General features: G+C 31.7%; 1 protein-coding gene across 1 annotated transcript; it reads right to left on the bottom strand.

Moving 5' to 3' along the window:
• Positions 1 to 495: 495 nt before the first annotated feature.
• On the bottom strand, positions 496 to 10,938 carry LOC127074446 (nicotinate phosphoribosyltransferase 2). Its single transcript, XM_051015768.1, has 15 exons — positions 10,615 to 10,938; positions 10,255 to 10,402; positions 9,230 to 9,349; positions 9,000 to 9,134; positions 8,844 to 8,905; positions 7,524 to 7,599; positions 7,078 to 7,179; positions 5,475 to 5,582; positions 4,473 to 4,531; positions 3,502 to 3,676; positions 2,301 to 2,435; positions 2,118 to 2,216; positions 1,520 to 1,628; positions 977 to 1,089; positions 496 to 895 (listed from the first exon to the last, which is right to left on the bottom strand). The coding sequence occupies exons 1-15, from the start codon at positions 10,767 to 10,769 to the stop codon at positions 818 to 820; spliced, it is 1,674 nt and encodes a 557-aa protein (XP_050871725.1). The 5' UTR covers positions 10,770 to 10,938; the 3' UTR covers positions 496 to 817.
• Between the last annotated feature and the right edge of the window lie 2,633 nt (positions 10,939 to 13,571).

The following is a 13,571-nucleotide window of genomic DNA, read 5'->3' as shown; positions in this document are numbered from 1 at the left end:
AATTCAGACTTATATTTTAATATTTAAAGAGAATTTCTCGAAATTATATTGAATCGCGATAAATTTATGAAAAAAAATGTACCGTATAACTTTCGCAATATCAAAGTCACCATGATTTCAACAAGGTCATAGTAGTAATGTAAAAAATTCTAAAATTTAAATTTTTAAAAGGGTGGCTTTTTCAATGTGGTAAGCGTAGGATACCTTGAAAAAAAATCATATCCGTACATAAAATGTTAAAATAAACAAGGATTTTACCGTTTTAAAAATGCAAGAGGCTGAATTTCATTTAAGAAAGAAATTACAGATAGCTCAAACAGTGACTATAAACCCACAACTACTTAACCTGAAGAGGAGATTACTCAAAAATCAAGACAATATCGAACTTATAACCCATATTAGGTAAACCATTGAAAACCATGTTTTATTGCATTAAACATGGTGAATCCAAACATTTCAACGATTACACATCCATGAACATCATAGTACTCAACATTTAGCTTTAAGAATATTTTACTTTCTCGCATGAATTTTTAACTTAAATTTAGTACAAAAATGCTTTCGTCAATGACTTGAAAACTGTAATATTGACAGTCATTTTCATGTGAAGTTTATTACAGTATATGATCAATGGCAAAGATGGTTGGTTTATTTGCAACACAGTCCACAGGTCTTGAAAGAATAATGGTTCCTCCAACATGAATATACAGTCAAAACACATCAAATACATCTATACTGTATAAAAGAAAATTCCATCGAAATCCTTTTTGCCCTGTCCACTGGGTTTTCAAGGCATGAAATTTTATGTGTCTTGTTATTACTCCAGCTCCACAACCGGTGCCTCGTTGAGCCACAAGAAATGAATGAAATCATATAACTTTGCACTTACACTAACCTGATTATACAGAATATATTCAACATCATTCAACATGAAAACAACAATTACATAATTTAAAGCAAGGCATCATTTTCTAACCTTGTATGGAGTTGGGTTAAGTTTCCTCATGTGATCAGGTCGCATTTGCTCAAGTTGGTTGATGCATCGCTCTCTCATTTCCTTTAGAGGTGGTAATGTTTCCCTTGTTTTACCTTAAAAAAAGAATAAGCAAGTCACAAACAAAATATAAAACTGATAGTCAAAACCCACATCTGCTGAATAAATGAACTGCCAATAAATGTCGAAACCAACTTTATATACTGTAGTGTTCCAAACTACAACCCCGATCATCCCACGAGTGATAGCAATTAACCAATTCTGTAGGTATTTATGAACTGATCAATTTAGCAACTAGCATTTACATGTGAGATTACGTTCTTGTTATCTTAAAAGGGGTGAGAGTGAGACGGTTCAAAAGTACAACAACAAAGCTTATAATAGTTGGTATATCATAAATCATGGGCTGTTCTTACAAATGATGCAATACTTCCCACTACCCTATGGAAAGGTAAGTTTTTAATGCTACAAATAAGCTACTACTATTAGTCAGTGATTACCATTATTTTAATAGTTAGTTCTCACCTGATTTACCAGGCCAGTAGCACCTTAGAAGCTCCTCAACACGCTGTGGCACGACATACGCTCTCTTGGATTCTTGGAAGGGATGACGGCACAGGATTCTTTCTCCTACCTGTATATGCATAAAATAGGATATAGTAAATTTTATATCTACATTTGTAAACTACTGTTCAACTCTTCGGATGGCAAGATATGCTCGCCAATAAGCTGGAAACTCGACATAGCAAATGCAAGAAGAGAAAATGATGCAAGACTGTCTCCATCACTGGATTTATGTTATGAAACAGAAGTATATCGGGGTTTTGTCAATAGCTGCATCTACATTACTGGGTGCACAGTGGTTTTTCTTTTTCAAGCCAGCCTGAAGGAAACCCATACAAAATATGTTGAAGGTACCTTATCACTGTGCTAGACAATAATTGCTTCAGTGTTAAGTCAAAGAAAATAAACAGTTACATGCTTTAACCAAACCATTACTGATATTCTGGAATTTCTCTCAACTTAACATGCCAGTGAAGACATACAATAACATTTGCCAAATGCCAATGGTGCAGAGTGAAAGCATTGAAAAGAAATAAAAAAATAGAAGTCAAAATAATACCTTTGGAGAGGGTTCATTTTCTCCGGTCATTATGTCTACCAAGGGATAACCTTCTTTCCCAAACAACCTATAGGATCTCTTCTTACATGGAATAGAAACCTAAATACCGGAGAAGATATTTCATTAAACACCAAAAAGATTATTAAACAAATCAAGTTCAATTTAGAATGTTCAACTTCAAACCTTCGACACATCTTCAGAAAGTTTGATACGAGGCTGATTATTGATCTCAACCAGCTTGAAAACAACACCTAAGGCAGCTTGAGCATAACATGTGACTAGGTATGTACCAATTCCGAAGGCATCAACCTCATGACCCTGTAGAAAAAATTCAATTAATTCAAAAGAGTATGGCAAGAGTTTATAAGCCTTTGTTAATTTTACCTTTTTGCCAAGATTATTAATATTATTAGTTATAGAACAAAAGTGTTTTCATCTAAACACACATAACAAGAGAAAAATCTAAGACATTCTACCACATTATTTTGTTATGATTATGATATAATAATGATGTGGGGGGATAAATCACTAACATGGGATTATTTAAACTATCCTGATTTAGTATTATATTCATTTAGTAACTTAGATACAAAATATCATTGGAAATTAAGACTATGACTACACCCAAAAAAATTATATTACTATTTCCATGTTTAGCATCAAATCTCATTCAATGTAACCAAGACTCTCTAAGTGTAATGATTATTGTCATCGCAATCAAGATAAGAAACCATGTTACACGTGCATGGAAAATAACTAGCTTGATACAATGGAGAATAATATAGTATATGTACATGTCACAAAAACTGCAGTATGGGAGGAAATACACGGCAAAAATATGATAGATTTCAGCTGTACTGTAAACAAACCTGTGAACTAAAATAAGCATTTAGTTAGGTTTGTATTCCTTACTTTTATATACATTAGTATCTTGACATGCATGTCAACTGTGCCAATTTAATAAAATTTAAAATCTCTAATAACTACCCACTTCTATATCAATTTAGTTTTTTTTATTTAGAGGATGAAAATACTTTGATAATGATCCCATCAGTTTTATTAACTTACATTGAGATTCAAATTTTACCGAGCACGAGGGATCATATAATATCAAATCAACGTTGAGATAATACATATTAGTATAAATTTATAAATGCAAATGAATAAATGAGAAACCATCCATTAAATATTGTACCAAGTATGAACCAACAAAAATATGTACAACAAGTTCTCTATAAGAAATTTCATGTCATGCTAAAACCACACAATTTGCACACACACACATAAGCAAAGTATCATCGTATAGATTGTTCAATTGTTATGCCGCAATAATACAAATCACTAGACAAATGTGCAAGCTTCGGTTCAAAGTGATTATTACTACCTGTTTATTTAAAGCATCTAATGTTTCTTCATTGAGGTCATTACTAGCAGTGATTATCAACTTCCCAAATCCAGGCACCTTAAATTCATTCTCAATGGAGCAAAAGAACTTCCTGGCCTCACAAGACAAATATGCAAGGTCACCAGAATCCAATCTAATGCCAGCTGCTTTGTATCTGCACATGACATCATCTAAGGTCAGCTAAGAATATAAATGACAGGTTTTTTTAAAAGGGTGAATGGATAATGCTTCCTTTGCAGGAAGAGCAGAAGGGTACTGTAAGACTAGTTGAAGCAAAAGGTCGTTGTAATTTATCAGCTGTCAGCTATAACACACTAGTAAATCAACAATAAGCAGCTGCAATCATTAAATTGAAATTTGAAAATAACAAACACCATAGTAAACACATAATATAACACAGATAAATACTTCTCAATATAGAAAACACACTGCAAATACTGGCAGACTACACCAAAAAAACTAAGAAAATGTAAAAGTAGAGTAAAAATGGGACACATGATGCTATCAAGCTGCTGCTATGAAAGCCTGCGGAAGAGTCAGGCCTGCAATGATAGGCAACCTCATTTTGCATTTGAAATCTCAGCTGATAGTTAAGGAAGCAGTTCACAACATCAAGTAGATCCTTACAAATACCAAACAACTAGTACCTAATGAGTTAAAATACTACATAAAGCAGATTTTAATCAATGGCATTATGAGGGTTGCTATAATATCCAGAGTCCAGACTACTACTAGCAGTCGCTAACTTCCTATTGCCATATTCCTTGTACAACATCTATGTCAATATTATGGCAGCTTACCACTTTTCATATAAGTGCTAAGGAAAAAAGATGCAACAATGTACTTTAAAACTAAAAATCAACTGGATAATGAACACAACAAAGAATTTCCATGGTCATGTAAAACCTCTAATCAACTGATAATAACAACATATAATTGTCTGGGCATACCCTAAATCACCAAGAGCTAATGCAACTGCACAGAAATTTGGGATTCCACTTCTCATCACCTGTCAACAAATGCAAATGTCATATATGATGAAATAGTCAAACAAAAGTGGGGGAAAGAATGAACCCAAAAGAAGTAGTAACTTCAGCACTGGTTATCAAACAAACTATCCCCAAACTGAACAGATGGCATAATAACTGGAATAACAGTTTTTGCAATTGAATGTTTAGCAGGCGTGCAGAATTCGGAGAGAATTGAATGTTAAAATATACAAGACTGAAATTGGCAAGATATCAGTAGCCAACCTTACTCCTTAGCTGTGATTTATCACACGGCTCACCCACTTCACCCACTTTTTCAGTATCTGTCTTTGATCTACATGAACTACCTACCCATTTAATCGAGTTACACTCGATTTGGATGAAGGCCCTCACCTGTGATCAACATTTCTAAGTGTTCGCCACCACAGTACTAACCACCCATCCACTCATCCGTTAAGCACATAACTAATGCAAATGATACGGTGATTCATATGTGAATTCTTCCAACTAAGAAGATAGTATGTGATATGTGTGCCTTTTCATCCCAAGTCATCAAGTAAGTTGCAACTTAATGTTATGCATATCTTCAGGGCAAGGGAAAATGGTGGAACACCTACCAATACCTAAACACACCCTTTTAAGTACACAACCATTCACTCATCTTCCCAGTTACGTCATCCCCCTTGCCTTTTGTATCTTAAAGCCAAATTGATATAACATGATAAAAGAGATTATCCCACCTTTCTTAGTTTCTAATAGTTTTCAGTTTTATTGTTAGTGGTTGAAACTAAGAGCACACTTGGGGAAATGGGATGAATAGCATCTTTCTCGGGAAACCAAAACGTCTCACAGGAGTCATGTAGGAGGTACAAGTAAGACTTCGATTGCTAGTTAAAATGATTTTAAGATTGTGCATGAAAGATGATTATTTAAGAAATATAAAGTTGGTAATAAAGTACTTACATCATAAGTGTCTACAAGGGCAAGAAAGTTATCAGGAAATGCCAATGCATATGACGTGAATGCTGCCAACTCACTTTGATTGGTCTCACCAAAAACACCCTTTAACAACTGCAAAGTGCAAACACACATTAGAATATTCTCTGATAAATCCATCTCTGAATTTGCAAGTGAAGCGTGCAAAAGATAAACAAATGATAGAATGGTGGTAATCATTCACAACATTGGCATTAAATGAGCATTCAATTTTTTTTCAAGAGATAGAAAAGAATTAGCACAGGAGATGATATAATGAACTATAATACCTTTCTCCTATCACATTATTATTACGTGCAGTTTAATTTTAATTATGTTAACTCAAACTACTAGTACTATATATACTATTGTCTTCTTCTTTTCTTGTCCTCTAGCCCATATGGTTATATTTCAACTTAATAGGAAAAAATAAAAACAGTAATTCATTCTTGTGTAAAATGTTTAGAAAAGGAACTAAAGTCAATAACACTTCGCAATTTATGTTTGTCAATTCCATAAAATCATATCATATTTTATTTTCAAAGATAATTACCCTGCGAAGCTTAACTTTATAGGATATGACTCAAGATTCTTTTATTGTTTTCTATTACTATATCTAACACATTGCTAGGCACGCTATTATTAAGAGTGGTGTTATGTTAGTGTGTGACTCTCCTACAAATTTCCTTATAAGTCCTAAAACAATTCATTTTATCTGCCACAAATTGTACGTTATGGACCAAAATGAATTATTTTATGGGGATTAACATATTTTGGAAGGATGGAAACCAAATAAAATTTTATACAAGAATTAAAACCATTGCTTATTGTACAAGGTCCAAAACACATTCAACTCTGTACTCTCAAAACAGAAAAACTGTATCATAAATTTATACCCACAAAGATATTAAGATTCTAGACAAACCATGATTAGAGCATAATCTCAAGAAAGTTCAAATTTTCTTAAATTAAATACCTTTCCTTTGTAAAACAAAAATAAGAAAAGATAACAGCATCCTAATATCCATAAGATTACAAGATAAAAATAACATGTTAAGATTCTTAAAAGTAAGAAAAGATAACACTATGTTAAATAACATAATAAAACAATTATCCTAGATTAAAATCCTAATCCACATCAATGGGATTATCCTAAATTAAAATCCTAATCCACATCAATGGGTTCTTGCATAAGGATGACCCCAGACGCAAACAACAAAAAGGCAGAAACAGAGGGCAGTTAAGAGCTGCAATAAAAGATGACAATAAGGCTATGTTTGAATATCAAATATTTAATGGAATTAAATGGAATTGGACAGACCATGGAACAATATTACCATTTGATTGTTTGGTATGTAAGTGATTGAATTGATAGAATTTGTTCCATCTCATTCTACCCAAATTGGAAGGGAAGAAAGCAGAGTATTGAGTGAATAAGATGGAACATGTTACATTATATTCCACTTCATTCATCCTATTTCAAACAACCCAAACAAGGGAAGTTCTATAAATCCATTCCACATTGCTCCATTCTATCTCTTTCCATCAATTCAAACATAGCCTAAGAATGTAAATGCTTATATCTTAGCACCTTAATTTTGCTCAGCCATGTTTGAACTATACTAACAAAATCTTCACATGTACTTGAACCATCTTTTCTGCGAAGTGATTTGTCTGTAATCTCATCAAGGCTCTGCAAATCATGAGACAAACAAAGTAAAGGATACAAGTAAGTAGCAAAGGAAACATGATACAAGTGCTTCAAGTCATAAAAAGTACAATAATACTAATAACAAAAATATATATATTATGAATGGTGATGATTGTGAATGATACATAAATATGTTATGATTGACGATATATATATATATATATATATATATATATATATATATATATATATATATATATATATATATATGTGTGTGTGTGTGTGTGTGACTAGAACTTACTGAAATTCCATTGTTATAAAATTACACAATTTCCTTCGTAAATATTGCCAAACTTGTAACGAATTTCAGTGAATAGGTTACATACCATATATGAGCTAACAAAGGCATGTGAATGTGTACCACGAAGCGGTATTCCGAATAACTTCCCCGCTGCAACATTGCTATTGGCATATATGAAAAAGGCAAGTTATGAAAGGTCCAAGCTATACAAAAGAAATGTGAGAAATTAAAATTCATATGCTGAAATACAAAGCAATCAAACCCTATAGTTAACCCAACAAAAAATAAAATCACTCCCTCCTACAAAGGAGAAGCAAATTCACTCTTACCTTCCAGTTTGGGACTTTCAAAAGTGTGAATTTCAAGTGCTTACCATTGCGCTCAAACAATTTGTGATCTTATCCAAGTGATTGAATGCAAATTAGTAAATATGTGTTACTACATTCAAGGAACTATGGAACTTAACTAGACGACCTCAATAATATAGTTTTTGGTCCGTCTCAGCATCATTCAGCTGTATTTAATTAATCACTCCAGTTGTATTTAATTCAAATACTTCAATATTATAAGTGTATTTGTAATGATGATAGATCAATGGCAGAAGTGTGAATTTCAAGTCCTTACCATTATGTTCAAACAATTGGTGAACTTATCCAAGTGATTGAATGCAAATTAGTTAATGTGTTACTACATTCAAGGAACTAGGGAACTTAACTAGACAACCTCAATAATATAGTTTTTGGTTCATCTCAGCATCACCCAGTTGTATTTAGTTAAGTACCCCAGCTGTATTTAATTTAAGTACTCCAGTTGTATTTAATTTATGTACTTCAATATTATAAGTGTATTTGTAATGAAGATAGATCAATGACATAGATCAATGACAGAAGCATAATTGACCATGAAAAAGGAATAACAAACCTCAGGTTCCTTCCGATACAACCATACAGAAAACTTTAAGCGCTCACACACACTTTAATGGAATTGTGGCTTAAAATAGTGACAAGATATCAAGAATAAAAAGATAAACAATACAAAGTTCTACTACCACAGTTTGATAAGTAATGTTTAATTTTAATCCTTTCCCAGCATTTAACCTCCCTCCAACTTTTCATTTCTTTCTCAAAATCAATTTTGATTTATTTCTTTCAAGGATTAGGTAAGACATGTGTTTCAACTGACTTAGCTCTAGTGTCTGTTCTACAAACTTTTGCCTTGTAATCACCCATTTACCACAATCGATTGAACCATAGCCAAAAACGTTTAACCCGTCAGAGTATATTTTACTGGATTCAGTTACAACATGAATTACATGTTGTGAAAAGTAGAATTACATGCAATTTCATTTAAACTAATACCCTGCCATCTAAATCAACAGTAAATAAGATTGTTTGATTGATAATACCTTGTAGCATCAAATCCACCAAGATAACAGTACTTTGACGCTCCTACTCCACCATCAGGCCCCTACGTTCAAAATGGGTGTTTCTTTTGAAGAATATTAAAGGAGGCCAGTACCTTATTTAACTCATAATAAAGATATTTGAAAAGACTGTGTAACCTGAGCCCTTCGTAGTCCAAACTCAAGTAAAGTTTTGGATTTTCCTGCAACTTTGCGATGCCTTGCAGCATTAGTAGAAACTAATGATGCAAAATTAATTAGATTCACAAAAGGAGTTTCCAATAATTGAACGGCCTGAACAAATATAACAGTCACTTTAATGCAAGAAATAGGTAATTTTCAAATCAAATCAGCATTAAAAAGGAGTATTAATGGTGGCAAGTACTCACAGCAATTGGACCTTCAACTCTTAGCAAGGGTATCTTAGGAAAAACGACTGATCCCTCGGTAATAGCATACACCTCTACATCGGAGCAGTCCAGTCCTCTAAGATAGTCAAAGAACTCATCCTAGATTTAATGGATCGTTATGGATAAGTCAAAATGTTTTGAAAGGAGAATCTACAAATAATGTCAGCAGCATTAATATCCACATAATGACAGCACACCCGATTACCAACCATATTATTGCATGTTTGGACTTGGTACAAAACTATTTAAATGGATACAAGTAATGAAATGGTATGAAGAAGACATATTCCCCTGGAACAAAGTTTCTTGACTCTTTATATCCGTCATTTAGATTTTCTAAAGTACGTTTAAGAGATGCCTAGTTGAACATACCAACACAGTTGATATCAATGATAAAATATAAGTGCAGAAATAGATGGCGATGTTGTGTCCTTAAGAAGTATAATAATTACAAAGCAGCAATGTTGTGTCCTTAAGAAGTATAATAATTACAAAGCAGCTTCTACATCTGAGGTTGCTGACAACATAGACGCATATCTTTGTCTCAAGAACTGTAAATAAACTGCCCTTTTAATAAGGATGTGTATCTTAACAAAGTTTTCCAACTCTAAGCATTTGAAAGTTTGTTCAAATTTTGATATAAATCATAGATATAGCGCTGCTAAAACCATTGTTTGAAACATTTAGTACCAAATAACTTATCACGGAATATAAGATGTTTGTTTAAATTGCACTACAGTTTAGCGTTGTAGCGGCAATATTTAATAAAACTGGTCCATGTATAGCTAGTTTGTATCTCTAACTCAATTGCAACCATCTAATTTCCGCTTTCTGTTATAAACACATCATTTCCTACTATTGAAAACTTATCACTTTATCAGTGTTATACCTGAATTCATAATACTAGAAAACTCCAATCATTTTCTCATTTTTCAATCAGCATAACCATCACCATACCTAAACAACAATGCTATAGACAGAGCAAACAACACAATTTAATTTACCTCACAAGAAGTAGACAAACTTTGCCTAACAAAATCAATATCATCTTCAGTGAGTTTGAAATTAGCTATGAACCTTATGCATTCTTCCAAACCAGAAAACACAGTATACTCCCCACCAAACGGATTCTTCCGAAAATACAAATCAAACCTGAAACCAAATTACAAATTCACAAACACGCATCAACAACACTAAACCTAAATCCTAAATTAATCAAATTTAACAAAAAAAAAGCGCAGAAATCGCTCAATTCAGCAAAAACTAAAACCACAAAAAGTTGAAGCAACTCGCAATTCCACTGAAACTAAACATCAAGCAAATTGCAATCAAAATCATAAAAAAAAAAAAAAACGAATACTAACACAGCACGTTCTTGATGTTTGCCTGCTTTCCAATAAGCATAAGCCATGGTGAATTGATATAGATCATTGAGAAGAGGCGTGACCATAGGGTTCGTAGGTCCATCTATGCCTCCATTCGAAGCTCTCTCGCTAGGTCCGTTATTTTTCGCCTCCATCGTTTTTTTTTCTTCTTCTTTCTCTCTCTTACTGTGTGAGTGCTTTCGTCTTTGTTTTTGGTTTTTTCTGTTGACGATGGTTTCAAGTTTTTGTTGTTGGCGCTTTATTTATACATAGCCACAAGCGTGAGCGTGACGCATAATAGTAATGGAATAGATAAAGTGAGGTTATCGGCCATTAAATTAAATAAGACTAAAGACTAGAACGAAGACTAAGACTTTGGGTGTCATAAGCTGAACCAAACTAAAACAATTTTATAATCCGGTCCGGTTCATTTCCTAAACCCGTTTCAATAAAATTGGATTATTGTTGCAAAATCAGTTTGGATTTAGTTCGGATCTAATTTAAAACTGGTTATCTTCCTATGAAATCTAAACAATGAATTGATGAAATTGTATTTAATATTAAAAATCGTGATCAGATCCAGCTTTGTTGGTCGGTAGTGCTTGCTGTTTTCTACTTGGCAAAATGGGAATTGGATTGTTGGACATGATTGAATGAAGAGTGTTAAAACAGGCTGAATATATAAGTTTCGAGATTTTAAAGCATGATCATACTGTAAATCTTTTTAGGTGACATATTAGTATTTTTCATAAATTAATTACTCTTTCCATCGTAAAATAAATGCCATGATGATTTTTTTAATAATGGAACGTAACATCCTCTGCACAAAAAAAAAGTGTCATGCTTAATCATTTTTAAAAAAATCATTGAAAATAAATAAACAAATCAACAAGAAAGAATCATGATTTTATTAAATTATTTTTTATTAATTATTATTATATTATAATTAATATAAATATAAAGTATGACATATCAATAATTTGAAAGAATTGATTAGAAGATATAATATAAAAATAAAAATTATATTAGAACTTAATAGTAACATTTATTTTAAAATTTTCATATATTCATTTTGGAATTGTTGTGATTCTTGAAAATGCCTCCTTAAAGAAAAATATCAAATCAAAAGATTCTCTAAAGACTCCACTAATATTATAACATTGAAGACTACTTTGAATTTTAACCACAAAATTGAGAGAGAATATTCATTTAGGGGTGTTTGAAGCATGGGTGGCAAAATGGGTGGATTGGATCGTTAATGGATGCATCAAAACAATTCATTAGTCCATTAACAATCCACTAAAAGTTTCTTTAAAATATTCAATCCAATCTATCCATTAAGAATAAAATCCATTTAATCCATCTATTATCATATTTTTAGCAAATGGATATACATCCATCCATTTTTTTTGAAAAAATAGTTTTTTAAAATATATTAATTTTTGTATTTTTGAAAATTTTCAATTTTTTTACTTTTGAAAAAAATCACTTGCTTTTTTGAAAAAATTATATTTTTTAGGAAAAAATAATTTTTTGTATTTTAATGAAAAAAAATTCAGTTTTTTTTGGAAAAAAAAAATCAGTTTTTTTTGGAAAAAAAATTCGGGAAAAAAAAACATATTTTTGTATTTTCGGAAAAAAATAATTTAAAAATCGTTTTTCTTTTTTAAAAAAAATATTTTTTTTCTATATTCATAAAAAAATAACTTTTTCGAAAGTAAGATCGAATTTTGGTATTTTCCAAAAAAATGATTTTAAATTTTTTGAAAAAAAAACAGTTTTTTGTATTTTTAAAAAAAAATAATTTTTTTCGGAAAAAAAAATATTTTTTAATATTTTAAAAAAATCATTTTTTAAAAAATTAGCTAAAAAAAATTCATTGGATCATTAAAATGTGTTGGATGGATTGGACCAATCCATACTTATAAATAGATGAATTTAATCCAATCCATTAACTTAATTTTTATGTAGTGGATGGATTGGATGGATTTTTTGGTGGATGGATTGGATGGATTTTGTCTTAATGGATATAATTGTCACCTCTTTGAAGTGCACTTTGGGCGGTTTTTAAGTCAAAAATCATCTGATTCGCAAGAGAAAAAGTGTGTGGTTTGGTTTGGTTCGATTGACTTTTATAAAATCAATCTAAACAAATGTGGTTTAGTTCAATTCGGTTGATTCAACTTTTTATAATTTTTGTATTGAATCATACATGCACATATAGAGGAGAACATAATTTTGTGTTTAGTCATTCATACATTATCAAATAAGAACAAAATTTATCATATTTGAAAAACAACTTCCCATTTAATATAGAAAAATCAGATTACACAAAAGTGAAATAATAAATATAAAACAATAGCATAAAACAATATATGAAACAAAAAATAATATAGGAGATGAGAGATTAGTGCAGATGAAAAAGAAAGAAAGAACATAAGAGATGAGAAATTAGAGAAGAAGTTGTGTAATAAAAATGAAATTGAAAGATTGAACAGTAGCATAAAGTGAGAAAATGAAAAAGAAAGAATATAATAGAGTAGTGATTAGTGAAGAAGATGCGAGATGTACCTCACAAAGAAGGCACGAAATTGCTATGAGAGATTTGATAAGGATGAAATAGAAAACCTAAGTATGAGAAAGAGAAAATCGTTCGTAATCGTAAGACTAAGACATAATAGATTTGGATTTGGATTTGGATTGGATGGGGTTAAGTGAAGTTTGGGTTGTAACATAATGTGGTTTGATTCGGTTTGGTTTGGTTTGCAAAATCCAAACCGCAAAGTGAACCGAACCGCGCGGTTTGGTTAAAATGGCCCAGACACATCCAACCAAATGCAGTTTTTGTGGTTTCGGTTTGGTTCAGTTCGGTTTGTGATTTTCTATTAGGATGGTTCGGTTTTGAACACCCATATGTTCATTATCTTAAGATGAGAATGCCTCAAAGACATTTATAC

Source organism: Lathyrus oleraceus, chromosome 4 (genome assembly GCF_024323335.1).
Source record: "Lathyrus oleraceus cultivar Zhongwan6 chromosome 4, CAAS_Psat_ZW6_1.0, whole genome shotgun sequence".
Taxonomy (NCBI): Eukaryota; Viridiplantae; Streptophyta; class Magnoliopsida; order Fabales; family Fabaceae; genus Lathyrus; species Lathyrus oleraceus.
Note: the sequence above shows the minus strand (reverse complement) of the source record. Positions and strands in the feature narration are given on the sequence as shown.

Coding starts and splice junctions, on each gene's coding strand:
- LOC127074446 (XM_051015768.1), bottom strand. CDS start 10,769: ATGGAGGCGAAAAATAACGGACCTAGCGAGAGAGCTTCGAATGGAGGC. Junction 7,600..8,843: donor GGTGGATTTGATGCTACAAG/GTATTATCAATC, acceptor ATATGCCAATAG/CAATGTTGCAGCGGGGAAGT. Junction 2,436..3,501: donor TAGATGCTTTAAATAAACAG/GTAGTAATAATC, acceptor TTTTTTCTACAG/GGTCATGAGGTTGATGCCTT.